At 44.3% G+C, this 22926-nt stretch overlaps 1 protein-coding gene across 1 annotated transcript in view; it reads left to right on the top strand.

Moving 5' to 3' along the window:
- TMEFF1 (transmembrane protein with EGF like and two follistatin like domains 1) overlaps positions 1-22926 on the top strand; it is a 270614-nt gene that overhangs the window by 150888 nt on the left and 96800 nt on the right. Inside the window, exon 4 of the mRNA XM_040353509.1 lies at positions 16769-16795. Coding sequence (XP_040209443.1) covers positions 16769-16795 — 27 coding nt within the window. The remainder of the gene's footprint in view (positions 1-16768; positions 16796-22926) is intronic.

Raw genomic sequence — 22926 nt, 5'->3', positions numbered from 1 at the left:
GCCGGCCAGGAAAGGAGTGGGGACGAGCGAGCGCCCCCCCCTCCTGAGCCGTACCAGGCTGCATGCCCTCAACATGGGGGGGTTGGGTGCTCTGGGGCAGGGGGCGCACTGCGGCCCCCCCACCCCAGAGCACCCTGTCCCCATGTTGATGAGGACAGGGCCCCTTCCCGACAACCCTGCCCGTTGGTTGTCCGGGTATGCGGGCGGGAGGCTTATCGGAATCTGGGAGCCCCCTTTAATAAGGGGGCCCCCAGATACCGGCCCCCCACCCTAAATGAATGGATATGGGGTACATCATACCCCTACCCATTCACCTGGAGGAAAAATGTTAAAAGTTAATAAACACGACAAAAGGGTTTTTAAAATCATTTATTAGTCTGCTCCGGAGGCACCCCCTGTCTTCTTTAGCTCCTTTTACCAGGGGGGGCTTCTTCTTTGACGTCTTCGGGTGGGGGCCGCTCTTCTTCGCCACCGTCTGGTTCTCTTCCACCGCAGGGGGGGGGGGTCGCTTTTATAAAAGCGCCCACCCCCCGGCGGGTTTCCTTCGGCGGGGGTGGTGTGCTTCTCAGGGGGGGCTTCTTCTTCCGCTATCCGGGGGGGTCTTCTCCGCTATCTGGGGGGGTCTTCTTCTATCTTCGCCGCTCTCTGCTGTTGACTCGGCGCACCCCGGTTCTTCCTCCCGCTGTCCGGTGCCTTCTCCTTCAGGGCTGAACGTCTTCTTCTTCTTCTGTGCTGTGACGTCTTCTTCTGTGCTGTGACGTCTTCTTCTTCTCTTCTCTTCTTCATTGGCGTAAAATGAAGGATGGATGGCCGCACTCCAAACCAAACAGGTTGTCTTTATTTAAACGAACAGCAAAAACATACCAGATCACAGCAACAGAAACAGGAGGATAACCGACGTTTCGCACTGACTTAGTGCTTATTCATGGCGCGGCTTGCATCTGACTTATATAGGCCTCACAGTCCCATCATGCTCCGGTACCTACCCACGTGGGTAGGTATCACATGGGTAGGTACCAGAGCATGATGGGACTGTGAGGCCTATATAAGTCAGATGCAAGCCGCGCACCTGTCATTGCAGCGAGAGGAGGCGACGTGTCAACATCGGGAGAAGGCAGAAGAAGAGAAGAAGAAGACGTCACAGCACAGAAGAAGAAGAAGACGTCACAGCACAGAAGAAGACGTTCAGCGCTGAAGGAGAAGGCACCGGACAGCGGGAGGAAGAACCGGGGTGCGCGAAGCAACAGCGGAGAGCGGCGAACATAGAAGAAGACCCCCCCGGATAGCGGAAGAAGAAGCCCCCCCTGAGAAGCACACCACCCCCCGCCGAAGACGTCGGAGGAAACCCGCCGGGGGGTGGGCGCTTTTATAAAAGCGACCCCCCCCGGCGGTGGAAGAGAACCAGACGGCGGCGAAGAAGAGCGGCCCCCACCCGAAGACGTCAAAGAAGAAGCCCCCCCTGGTAAAAAGAGCTAAAGAAGACAGGGGGTGCCTCTGGAGCAGACTAATAAATTATTTTAAAAAACCTTTTGTCGTGTTTATTAACTTTTAACATTTTTCCTCGCTCGTCCCCACTCCTTTCCTGGCCGGCCGGGTAGCGTGCTTTGGATACGGGTCTGGTATGGATTGTAGGGGGACCCCTACGGCGTAGGGGGGTCTCCTTACAACCCATACCAGACCTAAGGGCCTGGTATGCTCCTGAGGGGGGAACCCATGCCGGATTTTTATTTAAAATCCGGCAGGGAGTTCCTCCTCAGGATTCATAACAAACGCCGCACACGTGTAGAATTGGCGGGAATCCAAGTCGGATCCCCGTCGCTTCTATGACACGCTCGCTGGAATGTGCTTTTACTATTTCAGTGAGTGCGAGATGTCGGCACCCTGTCGCCAAGAATCAGCGCGATGCTGTCGTGCTAAAAACACATTCTCGGCGGCAGGCACTGTACTGTACAGCAGCACTAGAAACCAATCAGGTGTGCTACATGCCCATGGGCTGGTACCTGCAGACAGTAACAAATAACAGAGAAGTAACCTCATCAGTCTTTTGTTCCTTACTGTCCAGTCACAGGCTGGGGACAAGAGGATGATCTTTCTGTGTTGGTAAACCTCAGCAAGGGTGTGTAAGTTGTAGGACTGGCAGGACAGATAACCTTTGGCTGGTAACATTTCAGTTGTGTATTTAAAGCTTCATGCACACTGGGCTTTTGCCCAGCTCCTCTGAATGCCTTTGCTCCTGGCAGGAAAAAAAGCAGCTGAAAAAGTGTGCCTTTGTACATCAAGGTTTGGGGCATTCATTCATTTCATTCATCAGAATATTAATGTATTTTGGCCAATGGAATGAAGGATGGCTCAAGTGCTAAGCACACCTAGCATGTAGACACTTTTGCACTTGTTTAGGTGTATCAAGCGTTTTTTCTGTGTGTGTGTGGCCACAAAGGCTAACAATAAAGGGGTTGTAAAGGTTTGTGTTTTTTCACCTTAATGCATCCTACCCTACATTTTAATGATGACAGGTTTTCTTGTGCCTTGTAGTACAGAATGGTGCTTTTATTTATAATCAAGGTATGGTATTTCAGCTCTTGTCCTCAATATTAAAAAGAGAAGTCTTATAAAGATATTACCAAATGTCATACATTCTGTCTAATATCGTATTATAAATGTACTGTTTATGTACATTCATATATATCCTTTGTGATTTTTAAGAATTGTCAGGAACCCAAAAATTATGTTAGACAAATCTGTGAGTTCTATGTCTTTTGTTAAAAATCAAAGTGAAGAAAAGGGATACATGGTGAATTAAGCTCTTCAAATCTTTTCAAATTTCCCCTAGCAGTTGAACAAGTGACAGACAGCTTTGTACAGCAAAGAAAACACAATGCTCTACTTCGTTCTAACAGTTATTTTAGATATATTGTTCTTCTAGAAATGGATGTTTGAAATGGAATGGAGCAGCTTGCTGTTATTTTAGCAAAGAATATCTGCAAACAGGTGACCTATTGACACTCCATTATAGAACAGGTCAGAGCTCACCATGTTTAAATTTTTTACAGATTTCTCACAATATATATATTAAATAGCTTCATAAAATAGGAAATATAACAACTAAAATGATAACAGGGATCATGGGACTATAACTGAAATATTTCTGCCTGGTAAGTCTTTGCAGATATTGATTTACAGTGCTCATGATGGAGATTTTGTGCCTATAACATCTCTGGGTACCTTTCCTAAAAATGTAAGCCATGTATGCACTGTTATAGAAAATGCAGCAAATCTTGAGTTACCTGCTGTATTTCTTAAGAACAAGATAGAACCATATCCTTAGGAAGTCAAATGCAGACGGCTCACTGCTTATTGTGGAAAATGTATCAAAACTGGAGCAGACAGAATCTGGAGTAGCTGTGCATGTCAGCCGATCAACTTCTGGCTTTAGCGTGTTCAGCTAAGCTTTGAAAATGAAAACTAGAAGCTGATTGATTGCCATGCACAGCACCTATATTCCCTTGATGGTTTCATATAAGTCTAGGGACACACTAGCTCTGAAAAACAATGTGATGCTTTTCAGAGTGTGGCTAAGCAGCCACCATCAGACGTTCAGGAGAAGATGTTACTGCCTCCTGAAAGCCTGTCTTGTCAATTTATTTTGCCAAATGGCAGTTTTTAATCGGGCTCATGCGCCACAACCGCGAGTCAAGCATTTGTCTCACAGTTGTGACATGGCTCCATTGACTTGAATGGTAGTGCCTCCTGGCATTTGAAGTTAAACTTGCTACAGCTTTGAGGCATAACATTGCAGCCACAACACATAAAACAGTCTCCTCTGGTTGCATTTTATCATTTTCTCCTGTGGAGGCCACTACAGTTCACCGACAGAACATTGGACCTACCCAACATGGAGGTGGCAGCACTGCTGTTGATGAATATTCTTTTGTGAAATAAATTGAGATGATAAAAGAATTACCGTATATACTCGGGTATAAGCCGAGTTTTTTCAGCACATTTTTTGTGCTGAAAATGCCCCTCTCGGCTTTTACTCGAGTCACCTTTTTGCGCCTGATCTCCCAGACTTTGGGGAACCGATACCGGCCGGCTGTAGGTCCCCTGGACCCCAAACTGATTTTTCAAAGCCAGGCACCCCTTCCATAGACTCCCATGTTAAACGTCAGTCTAGTCATGGACACAGTGAGGCATTGGCACAGTGAGGAATGGACACAGTGAGGCATGGACACAGTAAGGCATGGACACAGTGAGGCATGGACACAGTGAGACATGGGCACAGTGAGGCAATGGACACAGTGAGGCATGGGCACAGTGAGGCATGCACATGGACACAGTGAGGCAAAGTGTTGCACAGTGAGGCATGCAGATGGACACCCTAGGCTTATACTCGAGTCAATACGTTTTCCCATTTTTTTGTGGTAAAATTAGGTGCCTCGCCTTATATTTGGGTCGGCTTATACTCGAGTATATATGGTACACCATTTTCATAGTATATGGAACTGCAGGCCCCACCCGCCCAAACCTACCTTCCCGGATATAACTGAAATTAGTACACTTGACACAACTTTAAGTGGCAAAATATTTGGCCGCGACACCTTTATTGATTTACCAATAAATTTCCATAACTTTAATAAATCGTTCAAACATAAATCATCATATACCATGTAGCTGAAAAAACCTGCTCAGTTCTGAAAACTCGAGCAGTACTCCAACAATTTTCTTTTATTTACAAATAACGTCCCCACCAGGCGGGCTTGCCCTCAAGCCCGGCCCCCCCCAAGCGTCGCGGCCTTCTCAATCATATTCTGTAAACCTAAATTAAAAATGTCCAAACCAACCTCCGACAAGTGGATCCCATCCCTCCTGTACAAACCCGGGTAGCCACCCTCTAAATCCACATGACGATAGGAGAAACCCCCTAACTGTGGCATGAACTTCTCCAACGCCCTGTTAACCCTCTTCCTCATTTTCTCCATGACCCTCCTCTGCTCAGAGGAGAGCCATGTGAGCCGAGGGACTATCTCAGAGAATACCACTATCGTATCCGGGAAGGCTGAGCTGAAACGCTGCAGATCACTTTTCATTGCAAAAATTAAATCTAACGTTTTGACTTTCCCTAAGTCATTTCCACCCAAATGGATTACTAACACCGATGGCTGTGGCCATAACTGACAAAGTTTAGATAGTTGAAAATTTAATTGGGCCCATTGCAGACCTCTTATACCTCTCCATGAAACACTGAAATTGTCCGGGTGTAACGACAAATTGGACGAGTACACACGTTGATTCGCTCTTTTCTGAGCCCAATATACAAAGGAGTGCCCCAGAATCCACACTGTGAGCTGGGTACCTAAAATTAAACGAACAAATTAGGGCGAACATATAACTGAAAACATTTTGATCTCCACCCACCTAGTGCTTTAATGTCACCTTCCGGGACGCCGGACCGTGCGGCCTCCGAGGCTGCCCCGATCCTAAAAGAATGGGATGAAAATTTGAAATCCTCCAAACCCAATTTAGCCAGACACCTCTTCAGGATTGAATCAAACTGATATTTGGTAAGGGGAAGAGAATCAACATGAGCCAGGAAATACTCCCCCCCGGGTGGTCTGAACCTTAGGAAATGTTTCACCACTGCTACTGGGCAAATAGACAACTCATCCTGCATTTTTAAATTTACCCATCTACCTTTACCAACCTGGTCCGTCTTGGAGTGCTGTAGCCATATACGCACACCAGCTTGTTCCACCAACACCTGTTCTGGCCGTAGACCAGAACCACCTTTTTTGCTGGCCGGTATCAGTTCCGAAACACGGAAGGCACCAAAAAAGGCCAGCACAAACGCTGTCTTGAAGAGTAGTGCCTCGTATCTCGAAAAACACACCGCCTCTGTAGCCTTACACAGCCCTTTTAGGATTTCCAGCGAGATTGGTCTCCTCCCATCCGTCACCGGATTGGATCTTCTGTACCCCTTTAGGGCCTGTTTTACTGTAAAATAATAAGAACACGGCTTCAAACCTAATAAACGGAAATGAAAAGAAATGCCGGCCAACACCTTAGTAATGTGACTGCAGGACAACTGTTGCCGCATTAAACTTGACAAAAAAGCTAAGATCGCGCCCTCAGAAGGCTGACTAAACACATGACCCTCTTGGCCTGCAAAAGCTATCCAGCTGCTCCAGGCTGCAGTGTAACAAGCCCATGTTTTGGGAGCCAGAGACCTCGTAATTGCCGCCGACACTTCCTCTAGATCATCTCCCACAGGTAGGCCGGGCAAGGAAAACCGAGCACATCCGCCTCCGGAAAAAGACTCCGAAAACGCTCCTCCTGCAGGCGAGACAGAGAATCGGCCAGATTATTCAACACCCCTGGGACATACTTAGCCTTCAGCCAGATGTTGAACTTGAGGCATCTGAAAACAACTTGCCGTAGGATCCTTATAACTGGCAACGACTTCGATGACAAGCAGTTGACAGCATAAAGTACCCCCTTATTGTCTGTCTCAACTAGAATTCGCCTGTTTGCAAATTCAGTTCCCCATAGCTCCAAAGCCACTAATATTGGAAATAATTCCAAAAGGACCACGTTTTTGGTCGCTCCCAAGACTCTGGCCAAACTGCGCAACACCAGTGTGTTTTCCATATTGCACCGAAACCTTTCGAACCCGCCGCATCTGTAAACAAACGAAAATCGCTGGCGACGACAAAATCTGCTTGGAAGAAAGACCTGCCGTTGTAGCAGTCCAAAAATCTTGCCCACACTAGAAGGTCCTCTTTCAAAGGGGTGGTCACCCTAATATGATCAAATGGTGATTTCTTTCCTGCAATGGAGAGATGCAAGCGTCGAGAAAAAACTCTGCCGACCGGCATTATCCTGCACGCAAATGCCAGAACGCCTAGCAACGATTGCATCTCTTTCAGGCGCACTTTTCTCTTCCGGAGCACCGACGCAATTAAACCTTTCAACTTTTGTACTTTTATAATTGGCAAACGGCACTCCATGCTTTCGGTGTCTAATTCGATGCCCAAAAAATCGAGCGACGTACCGGGCCGACGCGTTTTGTCCTCAGCGAGCGGAAAACCAAAATCTTGCGCCATCGACTGAAATTTAAACAAAAGCTCCGCGCATAAAAAGGAATCGGACGGTCCTATGAACAGAAAATCGTCCAGGTAGTGGACTATACTGTCCACTCCTGACTGCACACTGAGTACCCAGTGAAGAAAAGTTGCAAATGCCTCAAAATATGCGCATGACAGCGAGCACCCCATTGGTAGGCATCTGTCGAAAAAATACTGCCCTTCAAAATAAAAACCGAGAGAGTCGAATGCTCTTGGCGAGACTGGCAATAACCTGAAGGCCGCCTTTATCTCCGCCTTTGCCAGTAGCGCCCCCGGACCATGCAACTTTATTCTTGAAATCGCATCTTCTAAAGTGGCGTAAGATACCCTACATACCTCATCCGCAATGTCGTCGTTCAACGATTCTCCTTTGGGAAAGGACAAATGATGGATTATCCTATATTCGTTAGGTTCCCGCTTCGGTACTACGCCTAACGGTGAGACCCTAAAATTCCGAAAGGGGGGTTGGTCAAAAGGCCCCGCTATTCTACCTTCTCTCAATTCTTTGCACAGCTTGTCCCTTACCACCTGAGGGAATCGCTCGACTGACTTCAAATTACCGCTAGCCTGCAACCTTCCCCTGAAAAAGCAGGTAGCGGAAAACCCTGATCAAAACCCTCCTTAAGTAAACATGCCTTCTCCCTGTCTGGGTACCTGTCCAGCCACGGGCGCAGACTTTCCAGCCTCACAGGTGTGCAGGCTTTTTGGAAAAATATGCTGCGCCTGCGAAGGGACGGCCACAGCATTTCTCTTAAAGCATTTTATCGCTGGATGCCCGCCAGCGCATATAGAGCATTCGTGCCTATACTTGCAAGCACTGTTCCAACGGTATTGGCTCTCGTTAAAAGCAAAACAGCAGCCTTTTCTGAGAGCCGCTGCGGGAGTAGCTCCCGGGGGCTGCCTAGGAGCTGGCGGTTTCAGGGGTGCCATCAAATTTAACCACAGGCCTACATCTTTCATACCCCACCTAAGGGACGGGTGGATTGATAATTTCTGACGGTATGACTCATCATAGAAGAACCAACCCATGCCGCCAAAATTTTTGTAAGCTTCCAACACGTGGTCTAGATGCTGGAAAAGCCCACCGCACTGCTCCGGGTGTTTTTCTCCTAGCACACCTGCAAATATGCAAAAGGCCTGGAGCCAGTTGTTGAAAGACCTAGGTATTGACCTGCGCCTCTCATCCTCTCTTTCTTCCCGCTTGCTAACAGCCACTTCCTTATTTGCAGGTAGTAATGAAAGCAAGTCTACATAATCTCCATTCCAGATCTTTTCTTTTAAAGCCAGGCTCAGATGGTAACCCAAAGGAGACACCTCACAAGGCAATGCCTCCTTCATAAACCTCTCTGGTACGCAGACTTTAGGAGTCTCCTTGCAACTTTCAACAGAGCCTGAACCACTAGCAGTAGCTAACTGAGGAGTAAACACAGGGGCAACAATGGGGTTAACAGCAGCGTTACCTGATATGTTGTGAGGGGTTAAGATTTCACTCTGACTAACAGGCATTTTAGCATTTAAAGATTGGATCAGTACTGACAATGAACCCACAAGCCCAGATAATAAAGATAACTGGCTTAACTCACCCACTGCTGGGGGCTGGATGCCCTGCTGCTGAGCCGCTTGCTCCAGCAGCGCTGCAGGGCCTTGCTGTCTCCCTTGCAAACCAGGTGCCTGTTGTGGCGCCCCTGGGTGCTGAGCGCTTGCCTGTGGTGGACCTTGTTGCTGCCTGAGGGCCTGCGCCGCCGGCTGTCTGCCTCTGCTGACCTGTGGAGTTGTCTTCTTTGCTTGACCCCGGCGACCCCCCTTCCTCGCGGGGGACTGTGAAGCCGCACGCTTCTTCTTTCTTCCACCCGAGCTCCTGGTCGCCACGCCCCCGGCCTCGTCCTCCGACTGCTGCGTTGACATCCCAGCTTCAGCCACTGGCGGGGCACTCGCTCTCTCCGGCGGGGAGCTGCGTCTTGAACGAGGGGATGGGGCGGGAGCGGGCGGTACCTGCACAGAGCCGTCCATCAAAATTAGCTCACCGCCCCATGGCACGCCTTCTTCTCCTTCCTCGCAAAGCCGCGCCTCCTTCTCCGTACCAGCCGACAGGCATTGGCGTAGCCACGCTTCGCCTCCGGCTCCGCCTGCCTTCTCGACGAGCTGCCTTAGCAAATCTTCCATCTGAGCAGGTAAGACGTTCAAGCAGGAGTCCGTGCTGCTTGCTTCACACAGGGCCAGAGGAAGACCACCGGAAGCTGCTGGTCCTTAAATAGCCTCCAGGCTCTTCCAGCAGCTTCCACCGCACCCTATTGGCTGATCCCACCCGGCCTGCCGAGCTCCTTAGCAGGCCAGGTGCTGCCATTAACCACCTTAACCCTTACCTACCTAGCAGGGCTGAGGGAGCCGCAGTCCCAAGAAAGTGGGCTCATATTGTGCCCCCTTTATTCATTCCTGTAGTGTTACAGAAGTGTGTCAGCTGTGTTCACACTATATCATATATATATTTAGCTCCAGTACTTTGTTGTCCCAGATCTTATTCATGTAAACTGAGTAATCAAAGTTGCACAACCCCTATCCTAAAAAAAAAAAAAGCAGCATTATATTTAACTGTTCATCAGTCTGTTTACTAAAAATGTTCTATGTAGCAGAGGTCATGACACTAAGCATTGCATACTTCTTTTTTTTTTAACAATCAGGAGTGCTTTATTGAAGGAAACCATATACAATAATATATCAGCAATACAGACAATTCGTCAAGTAAAGCATTGCATACTTCTGGGTTTCCTACACTGGTTGCTCTGGTTCCTCTGCTATGTCCCTTACTTTTTGGATTACCCCATCAGCGCGCTATAACTGCCTAAGTCTCATTAGGGTGTTTTTTTTCTCTCAGTTCTCATGGGACAACATTGTCAGCGTGATAGGAAATAAAGGCAGATTTCCTCACCCATACCTCAATCAAAACTTTGAGAAACAGAAGATAGGTGTGGAGTTCTGGATCTCCTAATGCAGTAAATGTTCTCAGCCAGGTCTGCCAAGCCAGGTGCTCTCAATCTGTATATATGGAATGACTTTCCATAGACAGCTTTTACAGGAGCAATGGCTTAAACAAGGCCATACATGGGTCGAATTCTGAAAAAAAAATCTTCAAAAATCAGAAAGATTGTGCGTTTTGTAATCTGATGGTGCCACCATTAATTTCGAAATTCGATCTACCAAGCCTTTTAATTTCCCCTTGTGTTGCTACAGAAAATTATTTTCGTGGCTGAGAATCTTCTTTCCTTGCCAGGTCACAGCTCATGCGCATTTCTTTTTCGATTATATTTCTTGAACAATCATTGATTAGAAATTTGTTAATTTTCAAAAAATTTCAACATGCCCGATTACTCAAAATCGATTGCCACGTTGCTGTGGCCCACAAAATTTAAAGAAAATTCTTACTTACAATTTTTGAAAGAAATTTCTTTTGGAATTTGACCCATGTATGGCTGACTTAAAGGTAGTCTCTTTGCTGGTATAGGAACCAGGTGTGCAAGGAGGGATGTATCAAACAAAAGCTCTGATGAAGGGGCACCCTTGACCCCCCCTCCGCGATACACATTGATTTTTTATAATATAGGAGTCTAAAATATAATCTTGACTATTACAGACTGCTATTGGTGCTTTCCTTTATGCATACAGAGCAATAAAAACTTGTGAGGCCTCGTACACACGACCGAGAAACTCGTCGTAAAAGAAACATCGTTTTCCTCGACGAGTTCCTTGTCAAACTTGTCGAGAATCTTGACAGGCTTTCTTTGCATACACACTGTCAAGACAAAATCTCGTCGATCTCAAACGCGGTGACGTTCAACACGTGAGACGGCAGGGGAAGTTCGATTCCACTGGCACAACCCTTGGGGCTGCTTTTGCTAATCTCGTGTTACTGCGTGTTAAAGCGGAGTTCCGGCCACAAATTGAAAAAAAAAACTTTTTAAATATAAATACCTCTGTAATACACAAGCTGAATGTATTCTACTACAGTTAGTCTGTAAACTAAGGTCCGTTTTGTTAGGTTGTTACAGCATTTAGACACTTTATAAAACAGAAATTGACTGGGGCCATCTTAAGTGTGGGCATCATGAAGCCAGACTGTATGACTTCCTGGATTTCAGCCTCGCACATGCTCAGTGCTGTACAAGCAGTGTAATGGTTTCAGATCAGGTTTCAATAGCAACGGGAGTGTCAGAGAAAGTTACCGCCCCTTATCTATGCAAACCTCTCCTCCCCTCCTCCTTCCAGGAACCAGTAAATATAAGAAATAATTTGTTCCTGTGCAGATATATCTACATAACAAGATTATACACATCTCTTGTTATATATGTGGTGTGTATACATATACCAGACATGTGCACTGTCAATAAATTCATTTTGTTAGTGCGGTGATGTTAGTGCGGTGATGTTAGTGTGGTGATGTTAGTGCGGTGATGTTAGTGCGGTGATGTTAGTGCTGTGATGTTAGTGTGGTGATGTTAGTGCTGTGATGTTAGTGCGGTGATGTTAGTGCGGTGATGTTAGTGCGGTGATGTTAGTGCGGTGATGTTAGTGCTGCGATGTTAGTGCTGCGATGTTAGTGTGGTGATGTTAGTGCTGTGATGTTAGTGCGGTGACATTAGTGCGGTGATGTTAGTGCGGTGATGTTAGTGCGGTGGTGATGTTAGTGCGGTGACATTAGTGCTGTGATGTTAGTGCGGTGATGTTAGTGCGGTGGTGATGTTAGTGCGGTGACATTAGTGCTGTGATGTTAGTGCGGTGATGTTAGTGCGGTGATGTTAGTGCTGTGATGTTAGTGCGGTGATGTTAGTGCGGTGATGTTAGTGCGGTGATGTTAGTGCGGTGATGTTAGTGCGGTGATGTTAGTGCTGCGATGTTAGTGCTGCGATGTTAGTGCAGTGATGTTAGTGCGGTGATGTTAGTGCGGTGATGTTAGTGCGGTGATGTTAGTGCGGTGATGTTAGTGCAGTGATGTTAGTGCTGCGATGTTAGTGTTGCGATGTTAGTGTGGTGATGTTAGTGCGGTGATGTTAGTGCGGTGATGTTAGTGCGGTGATGTTAGTGCTGTGATGTTAGTGCGGTGACATTAGTGCGGTGATGTTAGTGCGGTGGGGATGTTAGTGCGGTGACATTAGTGCTGTGATGTTAGTGCAGTGATGTTAGTGCTGTGACGTTAGTGCTGTGACGTTAGTGCTGTGACGTTAGTGCAGTGACGTTAGTGCGGTGACGTTAGTGCGGTGATGTTAGTGCGGTGGGGATGTTAGTGCGGTGACATTAGTGCTGTGATGTTAGTGCGGTGATGTTAGTGCTGTGACGTTAGTGCTGTGACGTTAGTGCTGTGACGTTAGTGCGGTGACGTTAGTGCGGTGACGTTAGTGCGGTGATGTTAGTGCGGTGATGTTAGTGCGGTGACGTCAGTGCGGTGACAACATTAGTGCCCAGTGCAGAGTGGGGGGAGGTACAGATGATCAGGCATACAGAGCGGATCTCTGATTGGTCTGTATGTGAGTACACTGATCATAGTACAGCCCCGCCTCAATGCACTAGACTTGTAACACAGTGCAGAGCTCTGTTTCTATGTACAGGGAGGCGGGGCTGTACAGGGAGGCGGGGCTGTACTATGCTCGGTGCTCTCACATACAGATCTATCAGACAGAGACTCGCTCTCTCTGCCTGATGATCTGTATCTCCGTGCACCGGAGACAGATGGCAGGTGGGCGGGTGGTGGAGGGAGGAGGACGGGGGCGGTGCTAGGACGGGGGCGGTGCTAGGACGGGTGGAGGAGTTGGAGAGGGAGAAGAGGAAGAGGACACCACCTATATGGGCGGCACTGCCCTCCCTCCCTCCCGCCCCCCGAGATGTTCATCCACGGCTGCGATGTTCAGCCCAGCCTGGGGATGATAACACACATATCCCAGGAGGCATAGCAGCGCTGGATGCGGCGGGGGGGGGGGGGCCATTCCGCCGCGGCGGGGGAATAAGACACTCACAGATAAAAACGTGAGTTTTTAAAAGACAAAAACAAAACATCCCAAATGTATTTAAGGGGGCAGTGTAAAAACGAATGCAAAGAAGTTGTAAAATAGGGTGGAACTCCGCTTTAAGTAAAAGTTTGGTAAGAGACGATTTGCACTTTTTAGTCTGTTACAGCGTGACGAATGTGCTATCTCCATTACGAACGCTACTTTTACCGAAGGTGCGCTCCCGTCTCATACTTTATTCTGAGCATGCGCGGGTTTCTAAGCATACACACGAACATGTTTCTCGTCGAAAACCAGCCCGACGAGAAACACGACGAGGAAATTGAGACTCCCGACGAGGAAAAAGAGAACTTGTTCTCTTTTTTTCTCGTCGAGTTCCACAACAGTTTTCTCGATGAAAAACATACACACGACCGTTTTCCTTGGCAATAAAGCTCTGCCACCAAGTTTCTTGATGGATTCTGTTGAGGAAAACGGTTGTGTGTACGAGGCCTCAGAGGTTTAACTCTTCTCCACTCAAACTGCAAAAGAAAATTTTTGCTGAAATTTTTTTTTAAGAAACTTTCAAAAACAGTACTGTGTTTTTAATAAAGAAGAACCATGTTTTTGCAAAAAAGACAAACACACTAGCCAAACTGGAACATGCCTGACCAAATTTGAGAAAGAATGAGGTGCCGTATTACAAGTATTTTTTATATTTTGATGCTATTGTAGCATTAACTTTCACACTGAGGTGCTTAGTGCGCTGGCGGTAAAGCTTTTTAGCGGCATTTTACTGTTGTGTTTGCCGCGATTTTAAGGCGCTAGTGGGGAGATTTTAACCCCCGCTAGCAGTCGAAAAACGGGTTAAACCCACCAGCGAAAACGCTGCTTTGCGGGCGGTTTGGAGGCGCTACCCCATTGATTTCAATGGGCAGGGGCGCTATAGGAGCGGTATTTTTACTGCTCCTACCGCACCTTAAAGATGCGGCTTGCAGGACTTTTTTTAGCGTCACGCCAGCGCAACGCTCCAGTGTGAAAGCCCTCAGGCTTTCACACTGGATAGAAAGGAGCGGCTCTTTCAGGGCACATTGCAGGCGCTATTTTTAGCACAATAGCACCTGCAAAGTGCCTCAGTGTGAAAGCAGCCTAATGTTAACCAGTCAAACTTTTAAAAGTAACATGTTTTGCTAAAACTCTGCAACAGGAGCTAATTAAGCAGATTAGAAAAACTACTAATGGCTAAATGAACCAACTATTTTATTTTATATTAAATAAAAAACAAATGAAAAAAGCAATAGAAGTAAAAGATGGTATAGACAGCTACAGTATATGACCCTTAATAATTATAGCAAATAAAGCCAATAATATATGACACCCAGGAGAGCAAGATACCATGAATGGTTTGTATATGTGTATATGTACCTGTAGCAATTAATGGGCTCACTAGCGTGCAAACATATGCCCACTACACCAATGTCCAAGAAGCTTTAGGCTGGGCTCACATCTAAACAGCATGCGGTTTGCAGCAGGGGTCCGGTGTGTCCCTGTTCTCCTTTCAAACCTCCCTCAAACTGAGCTAAAGAGGCACATGACCTCTGTGCAATCTGCTCCGCAGCCGCCCTGGAGGTATGTGAACCGGCTCCATAGAGAGTCGGTCACAATCTCCTGTCATGTGAACCCAGCCTTAAGCCGCCCATAAATTATTAGATTTTCTGTAATCGCTTGATTCCCTCATCAATACTGACTGTGGGGGAATCTTTCGTTCTGGCAGTCTAATACTCCATTTGAGATCTGCTTGCCCTCAAGGGTATATCATCTAGTGTCCAGCAGCCCGGACCTAGCATTTTAAACCTCTATAAGAAATTCATTTCTTCTATGGTCTATACCAAAGTTTTTTGAATCTACTTATACCATATCAAACTATATCTAAGAGACTCTGGGAAGAAGCGCTGTTAGACGCGCGAAACCGGTCGAGTCATCCCATTGCAAGCTCCATCTTCCGGACATCTTCACGTCCGAACCTCCTCTACTTATACAGGATATTCTAATTACCTAACCTACTTTTTATAGCTTGTATTTCATTCAATCTTTGAAACGCTATACTATTTTGTTTTGATCATTATCTGACCATTTCCTGTTACGGTTTGGAAGCCTATTGCAATGTCTAGCTAGTTTGTTAGTCAGTTCCTTTTGGAACGTCAAGTTTTTAACATATGAACTGTATTCCCATGTTTAATTAAATCTAATTTTAGAGAAATTCTCTTTGTACGACTGTATTCTTACCAGCATACTGTGCCTGAAAAGTCCAAACAAAACTTGCACCTAGTTTTTCCCTTCTTCTCATATATATTAGGACGCGGCACCCTATCAGATTATCTAGTATCCACATGCTCACTACATGTGAGGATACTGTCTCCTCCTCTTTATTCATTAATGATTCTAATCTTGCTGGTCCCTCCTGAACCAGCCGAGATTCAAACTGTCTGGCCGGCTTTACTGTCCTCACAAAGCAGCAGGGAAATGTCCTCTATTAGCATAGCTCTTAACTGCCCTTTATTGTCCCTCATTTTGAGGCACTGTCACTTGTAAAAGTGCTTAACTGCACTATACCTTTCATCAGACCTTTCATATGTTCTCTTTTGAAATCTAGCATTCTGGAAAAGTATTGGTAAAAAAGGCATTTGATGTTTTTAACAACTTCTTATTTCAAATATAAATAATGTGTGGTCCATGTAAGTGGGAGTGTCACTGGCAGCGGTGTGTCATTTGCTGGCATACTTTTTGCCAAAAGGTGACCCTATTTCCCATCTAAGTTGGGAAGTACACACTAGCAAATTAATTGTTTCAGCATTTTAGCCCAACAGTGACAACAGCACATGCATGAGGCTTTGACGTCTTCCCCCAATCTATAATACATTCTGAAAATTTGATATAGCTCTTAGGCCACATGCTCATTAGGAATTGAGCCCCTGTGCATCACATTCTGGCATTTGTGCACCCGGGAGGAGCAGCTGCGACATCCATCCCCACTGTCTGCAGCCTGTCAAAGTCTATAAAAGATTGAAATATGCTGCTGCTGGTCACTGTGCTGAGTGGTACTCGCATTTAGGGCCCTCTGTATTCAGGGATGTATTCTGCATTCCATACATCATACATTCCTAAATGAATAATGTCCTTGTTACTCTGTACAACATCTTGCCACATCATATTTCAGCCTATCACAGACTTTGACAGGCTGCAAGCAGCAGGGATAAATGCTGCATCTGTGCTTCCAAGGCACAGGAAAATGCGCATTGGGCGCATGAGGGATGAACGCCCAGTGTACATAGGGCCATATAATTATCAATTGAGTTGATTACCCTGATGACCACCTGAATTTTGCTGTGTCAATGGATAAATACAGGAATAAAAATTTATTTTCTTTACTTTGAAATGTATATACTGTATTAGTGTGCATTTTTTGACTGAATGCCCTATTTGTTTAAAAATGTTGTATTACTGCTGTTAGAAGACAGCTAGCTGAATCTTTTATAACTACAAAAGACAGACTGGGTGACATCTGCTACAACATTGCAATAAAATCTACATTTACATACCAATCCAGAAATAACAAATATGTAGCAAAAAAGACAGTATAATTGATGTTTCTCTTTCTTTCTTTTTTTATCTATTTAGATGCTGCATCTGGATCTGGAGAAGGAGGTAAGATAACATTTTATTAACACTTTTTCTTTGCACAATGAACATGTAAATATATTAATTTCTAAGACTTTTTTTGGATAGAAGGGACATATATAGATCATTTTAAAGTTACACTGTGGAAAACAACTATGTAAAAATACAGATTTGTGAAAAATGGAAAACTATTTTCCATTCTATTCTAATTTATATACACACATGCCACACTACATAGCCAGAAGGGTAACACCACTGTCTTTATTACAGTAAGATGATACAGTGGTGTCACCCCTTGAACCCAGTCTGCTGACTTGACAAAAGTGGAGAAGCAGAACGCTAATTAGGTGTTGCCATCATTACATTGACAGTATTACAGTGCCTTGAAAAAGTATTCATACCCTTTGAAATTTTCCACATTTTGTCACATTACAACCAAAAACATAAATGTATTTTATTGGGGATTTTATGTGTTAGACCAACACAAAGGCACATAATTGTGAAGTGGAAGCAAAATGATAAATGGTTTTCAATTTAATTTACAAATAAATATGTGAAAAGTATGGTGGACATTTGTATTCAGAACCACCTTTCGCTGCAATTACAGCTGCAAGTCCATTTGAGTATGTCTCTATCAGTTTTGCCCATCTAGAGTGTAAAATGTTTGCCCATTTTTCTTTGCAAAATAGCTCAAGCTCTGTCAGATTGGATGGAGAGCATCTGTGAACAGCAATTTTCAAGTCTTACCACAGATTCTCAATTGGATTTAGGTCTGGACTTTGACTGGGCCATTCTAACACATGAATATGCTTTGATCTAAAACATTCCATTGTAGCTCTGGCTGTATGTTTAGGGTCGTTGTCCTGCTGGAAGGTGAACCTCCGCCTCAGTCTCAAGTCATTTGCAGACTCTGAGGCCTTGTACACACGGTCGGACAATCCGATGAAAACGGACATGTCCGCTGCCGGATTTTGGTCTGATGTGTGTACACACCATCAGACCAAAATCCCCGCGGACAGCGAACGCGGTGACGTGGTCGTGACGATGACGTGGTGACGTGCGCGACCCTGGAAGGTCAATGCTTCCACGCATGCATCGAATCACTTTGACGCATGCGAGATAGTTCAGCCGAGTGGACATGTCCGATGAGTTGTACTAACCATCGGACATGTCTGACATGTCTGACGAACATGGTTCCAGCGGACATGTTTCTTAGCATGCTAAGAAACATTTGTCCACTGGAAACCTGTCCGCTAGGCCGGGAATGCGGTCCGGTCAGCCGTACAGACGACCGAACATGTCCGCGGAAACTGGTCCGCGAACCAGTTTCAGCAGACATGTTCGGTCGTGTGTACGAAGCCTAACAGGTTTTCTTTGAAGATTGCCCTGTATTTGGCTCCATCCATCTCCCTATCAACTCTGACCAGCTTCTCTGTCCCTGCTGAAGAAAAGCATCCCCACAACATGATGCTGCCACCACCATGTTTCACGCTGGGAATGGTGTGTTCAGGGTAATGTGCAGTGTTAGTTTTTCGCCACACAGAGTTTTGCTTTTAGGCCAGAGCACCTTTTTCCACATGTTTGCTGTGTCCCCCACATGGCTTCTCGCAAACAGCAAATGAAACTTCTTATGGCTTTTTTTTCAACAATGGCTTTCTTCTAGCCACTCTTCTATAAAGGCCAGATATGTGGAGTGCACGACTAATAGTTGTCCTGTAGACAGATTCTCCCACCTGAGCTGTGGATCTCTGCAGCTCCTCCAGAGTTACCATGAGCCTTTTTGCTGCTTCTCTGATTAATGCTCTACTTGCCCAGCCTGTCAGTTTAGGTGGAGGGCCATGTCTTGGTAGGTTTGGAGCTGTGCCATACTCTTTCCATTTTCGGATGATGGATTGAACAGTGCTTCATGAGATGTCCAACGCTGAGGGCTTCACAGAACAGCTGTTTTTATACTGAGAATAAATTACACACAGGTATTTACTAATTAGGTGGCCTCTGAAGGCAATTGGGTCCACTAGATTTTAGTTAGGGGTATCCAAGTAAAGGGGGCAGAATACAAATGCACGCCACACTTTTCAGATATTTATTTGTAAAAAAAAAGAAAAACAATTTATCATTTTCTTTCCACTTCACAATTATGTGTCACTTTGCGTTGGTCTATCGCATAAAATCCCAATACAATACATTAACATTTTTGATTGTACCTTGACAAAATGTGGAAAATTCTAAGGGGTTTGAATACTTTTTCAAAACACTGTATGTAATGCTATAGAGCAGGGATATGCAATTAGCGGACCTCCAGCTGTTGCAAAACTACAAGTCCCATCATGCCTCTGACTCTGGGTGTCCTGCTTGTGGCTGTCAGAGTCTTGCTATGCCTCATGGGAATTGTAGTTCTGCAACAGCTGGAGGTCCGCTAATTGCATATCCCCGCTATAGAGCCTCACTGGTTCAAACGTGATTCTCCTTCTCTCATTCTGATTGCTGCTGTACTAGGTATTAAGGAGCCAACATAAAGGCAAATAAACATATTAAAATGTGTTTTTATCCACTTATGCCTTGTACACACGATCGGAATTTTTGATGGAAAAAGTCAGACAGACTTTTTCCATCAGAAATTCCGACCGTGTGTATGCCCATCTGAGTTTTCCAACGGATATTCCGAGGAATTCCATCGGAGTTTAGATAGAGAACATGTTCTCTTTTCCTACGATGGAATTCAGTCGGAATTCCAATGTGAATTTGGTCGGACAAAGGTACGATCGTGTGTACAGGGCTTTAGAGTTTTGCTATGTATTCAATGTCAGTTGGGACTAATTCCAAGCATGCTTATACATTTCCGAACTTTGCAGTATTATTTATACACATTTGTTAATTTGAGGGCTCATTAATTTACACAACATTACTAACAGATAGGTGTTACCTAACAAATATCTGTTTTCATAAGTAAGTATAAATAGGCTTCTTTAACAAGGCAGTACACAAAAAAGGCTGATATGCAAAATGTTATACATCTAAATACTATTCTTCAGTTTTTCAGCAATCATTATCGATCATTTCTAATTGATTGCTGTGGGATGTGGCATATTCTAAGTTGTGTTAGGATGATGACAGAAATTGTCTATGAAATACTTTGTTATAATTATAATTTTTGTAAAAAACATACACTACTAGACACTGGACCTATGAATAACCTCTGTCTATCTGACACAATCACTGTTTCCAGCAAATGACAGGGCAAGGAACAGGATTATTCTAGAACATCCTGCAATTTAAATACAAATTTGTTAAATACCCATTTTATTTTATCTGTATTCAACAAGCCGGTTGATAAGCAAAAACTAGTACATGAAAAAGAGGAAGACATTTTTTTTTCCTTGTGACATAGATTAAGTTGTGCTTTGTCTTACAGTGGGGAAAATAATAATTTGATCCCTTGCAGATTTTGGAAGTTTGCCCACTTACAAAGAAATGGTCTATAGAAAGGGTCTATTGTTTTTATCACAGGTGTATTTTAAAGGGGTTGTAAACCCTCATGTTTTTTCACCTTAATGCACCCCCCAGACCCCCCGTTTTACTTACATGAACCCGTTCTTTCTCGCCCGGTGTCTCGTGTCCTGATTGAATGGATTGATGGCAGTGCAGCCATTGGCTCCTGCTGCTGTCAATCAAATCAAATGACGTGGGGTGGCGGGGCCGAGTCCTGCTGCCTGTGTCAATAGACGCAGCAGCAGTACACGGCAATACGGACACGGCACTACAGGATTTCAATCAACGGTGACTGTGGTCCCAACTGCCTTGAGATCATTCACAAGCTCCTTCCATGTAGTTCTGGGCTGAGCCCTCACTTTTCTCATGATTATCCTTGCACTACGAGGCAAAATCTTGCATGCAGCTTCAGACCTAGGGAGATTGATGGTTATTTTGTATTTCTTTCATTTGCAAATAATCGCTTTAACAGTTGTCTCCTTCTCACCAAGCTTTTTGCTGATGATCTTGTAGCCCATTCTAACCTTGTGCAGGTCTAAAATGTTGTCCCTGGTGCCCTTTGACAGCTCTTTGGTATTGCTCATGATGGTGAGGTTTGAATGGAAGAAAGAGATTCTGGGACAGGTGTCTTTTATACACATTACAAGTTGTCGTTAGGAGCATCTTCTTACATTGACAGGAATAATCTGTGTACCACATGAGCACATACTGTAGCCAGTCTGTGGGAGCCAGAATTATTGTTGGTTGGTAGGGGATCAAATACTTATTTTAGACCCCTTTCACAGTGGGGCGCTTTTCAGGCGTTTTAGTGTTAAAGATAGTGTCTGTAAAGCGCCTCTCAAGTCACCCCAGTGTGAAAGCACTCAAGGTTGCAGGACCGTATACACCGCTCCGCTGAATGGGCAGCGCTGCCGAAGTGCCTGCAAAGAGCTTTAGCAGTGCAGGGACATGGGCGCTATTAATCCTTTCTTCGGCTGATAGCGGGGGTTAAAAGCGCCCGCTAGCGGCCAAAAGCGCTGCTATGACAGCGGTAAAGTTCCACCAAAACAAGCAGGGCTTTACCACTAACGCCCACACCACCCCATTACTTATTGAACTGAAACATTTTATAACATTTGTATCATTAGTTTTTTCTGGATTTTTGGTTGATATTCTGTCTCTATCATTTAAAATACACCTATGATAAAAATGATAGACCCGTAAGTGTACAAAAGTACAAATTCTGCAGGTGATCAAATATTTATTTTCGCCACTGTACATTGGTGGTCATATACAGCTATTTCCACCAGTGGCGGCTGGTGCTCTATTTTTTTGGGGGGGCGCAAACAAAACCCCAGTCAACCCCCCCCCCCCCGCCACTCGCAGACAATGGGACCTGCAGACAGACAGAGAGACAGATAGATAGATAGACAGACAGATAATAAAACAAATAGATAGATAGATAGATAGATAGATAGATAGATAGATAGATAGATAGATAGATAGATAGATAGATAGATAATTAGATAGATAAATAGATAATTAGGCAGATAGATAGATAGATAGATAGATAGATAGATAGATAGATAGATAGATAGAGGGAGGGGGAGGGAGCGAGAGATAGAGCTATATATAATTAGATAGATAATTAGATAGACAGACAGATAGATAGATAGATAGAGAGACATAGCTAGATAGAGCTATAGATAAATAGATAATTAAACAGATAGATAGATGGAGGGAGGGGGAGAGAGATAGAGCTATAGATAATTAGATAGATAGATAATTAGACATACAGATAGATAATTAGATAGATAGATAGATAGATAGATATATAATTAGACAGACATATAGATATAGATAATTAGATAGATCGATAGATAGATAGATAGATAGATAGATAGATAGATAGATAATCAGACAGACAGATATAGATAGATAATTAGATAGAGAGCGATAGATAGATAGATAGATAGATAGATAGATAGATAGATAGATAGATAGATAGATAGATAGATAGATAGACAATTAAACAGATAGAGAGAGACAGAGAAAGAGAGAGGGAGAGCGATAGATAGATAGATAGATAGATAGATAGATAGATAGATAGATAGATAGATAGATAGATAGAGCTGTAGATAGATAAAGAGATAGAGCTGTAGATAGATAATTAAACAGACAGATATATAGATATAGATAGATAATTAGATGGATATAGATAGATAGATAGATAGATAATCAGACAGACAGCTAGCTATAGATAATTAGATAGACAGACAAATAGATAGATAGATAGATAGATAGATAGAGACATAGAGATATAGAGCTATAGATAGATAGATAGATAGATAGATAGATAATTAAACAGACAGACAGATAGATATAGATAGATAATTAGATAGATAAATAGATAATTAGGCAGATAGCTATAGATAGATAGATAGATAGATAGATAGATAGATAGATAATTAAACAGACAGATAGATATAGATAGACAGACAGATAATTAGATAGATAAATAGATAGATAATTAGACAGAGGTAGCAGATAGATAGATAGATAGATAGATAGATAGATAGATAGATAGATAGATAGATAGATAGAGCTATAGATAGAGAGATAGATAGATCTATAGATTGAGAGATAGATAGATACAGCTATAGAGAGAGATAGATAGATCTATAGAAAGA

Source organism: Rana temporaria, chromosome 5 (assembly GCF_905171775.1).
Source record: "Rana temporaria chromosome 5, aRanTem1.1, whole genome shotgun sequence".
NCBI lineage: Eukaryota > Metazoa > Chordata > Amphibia > Anura > Ranidae > Rana > Rana temporaria.
Note: the sequence above shows the minus strand (reverse complement) of the source record. Positions and strands in the feature narration are given on the sequence as shown.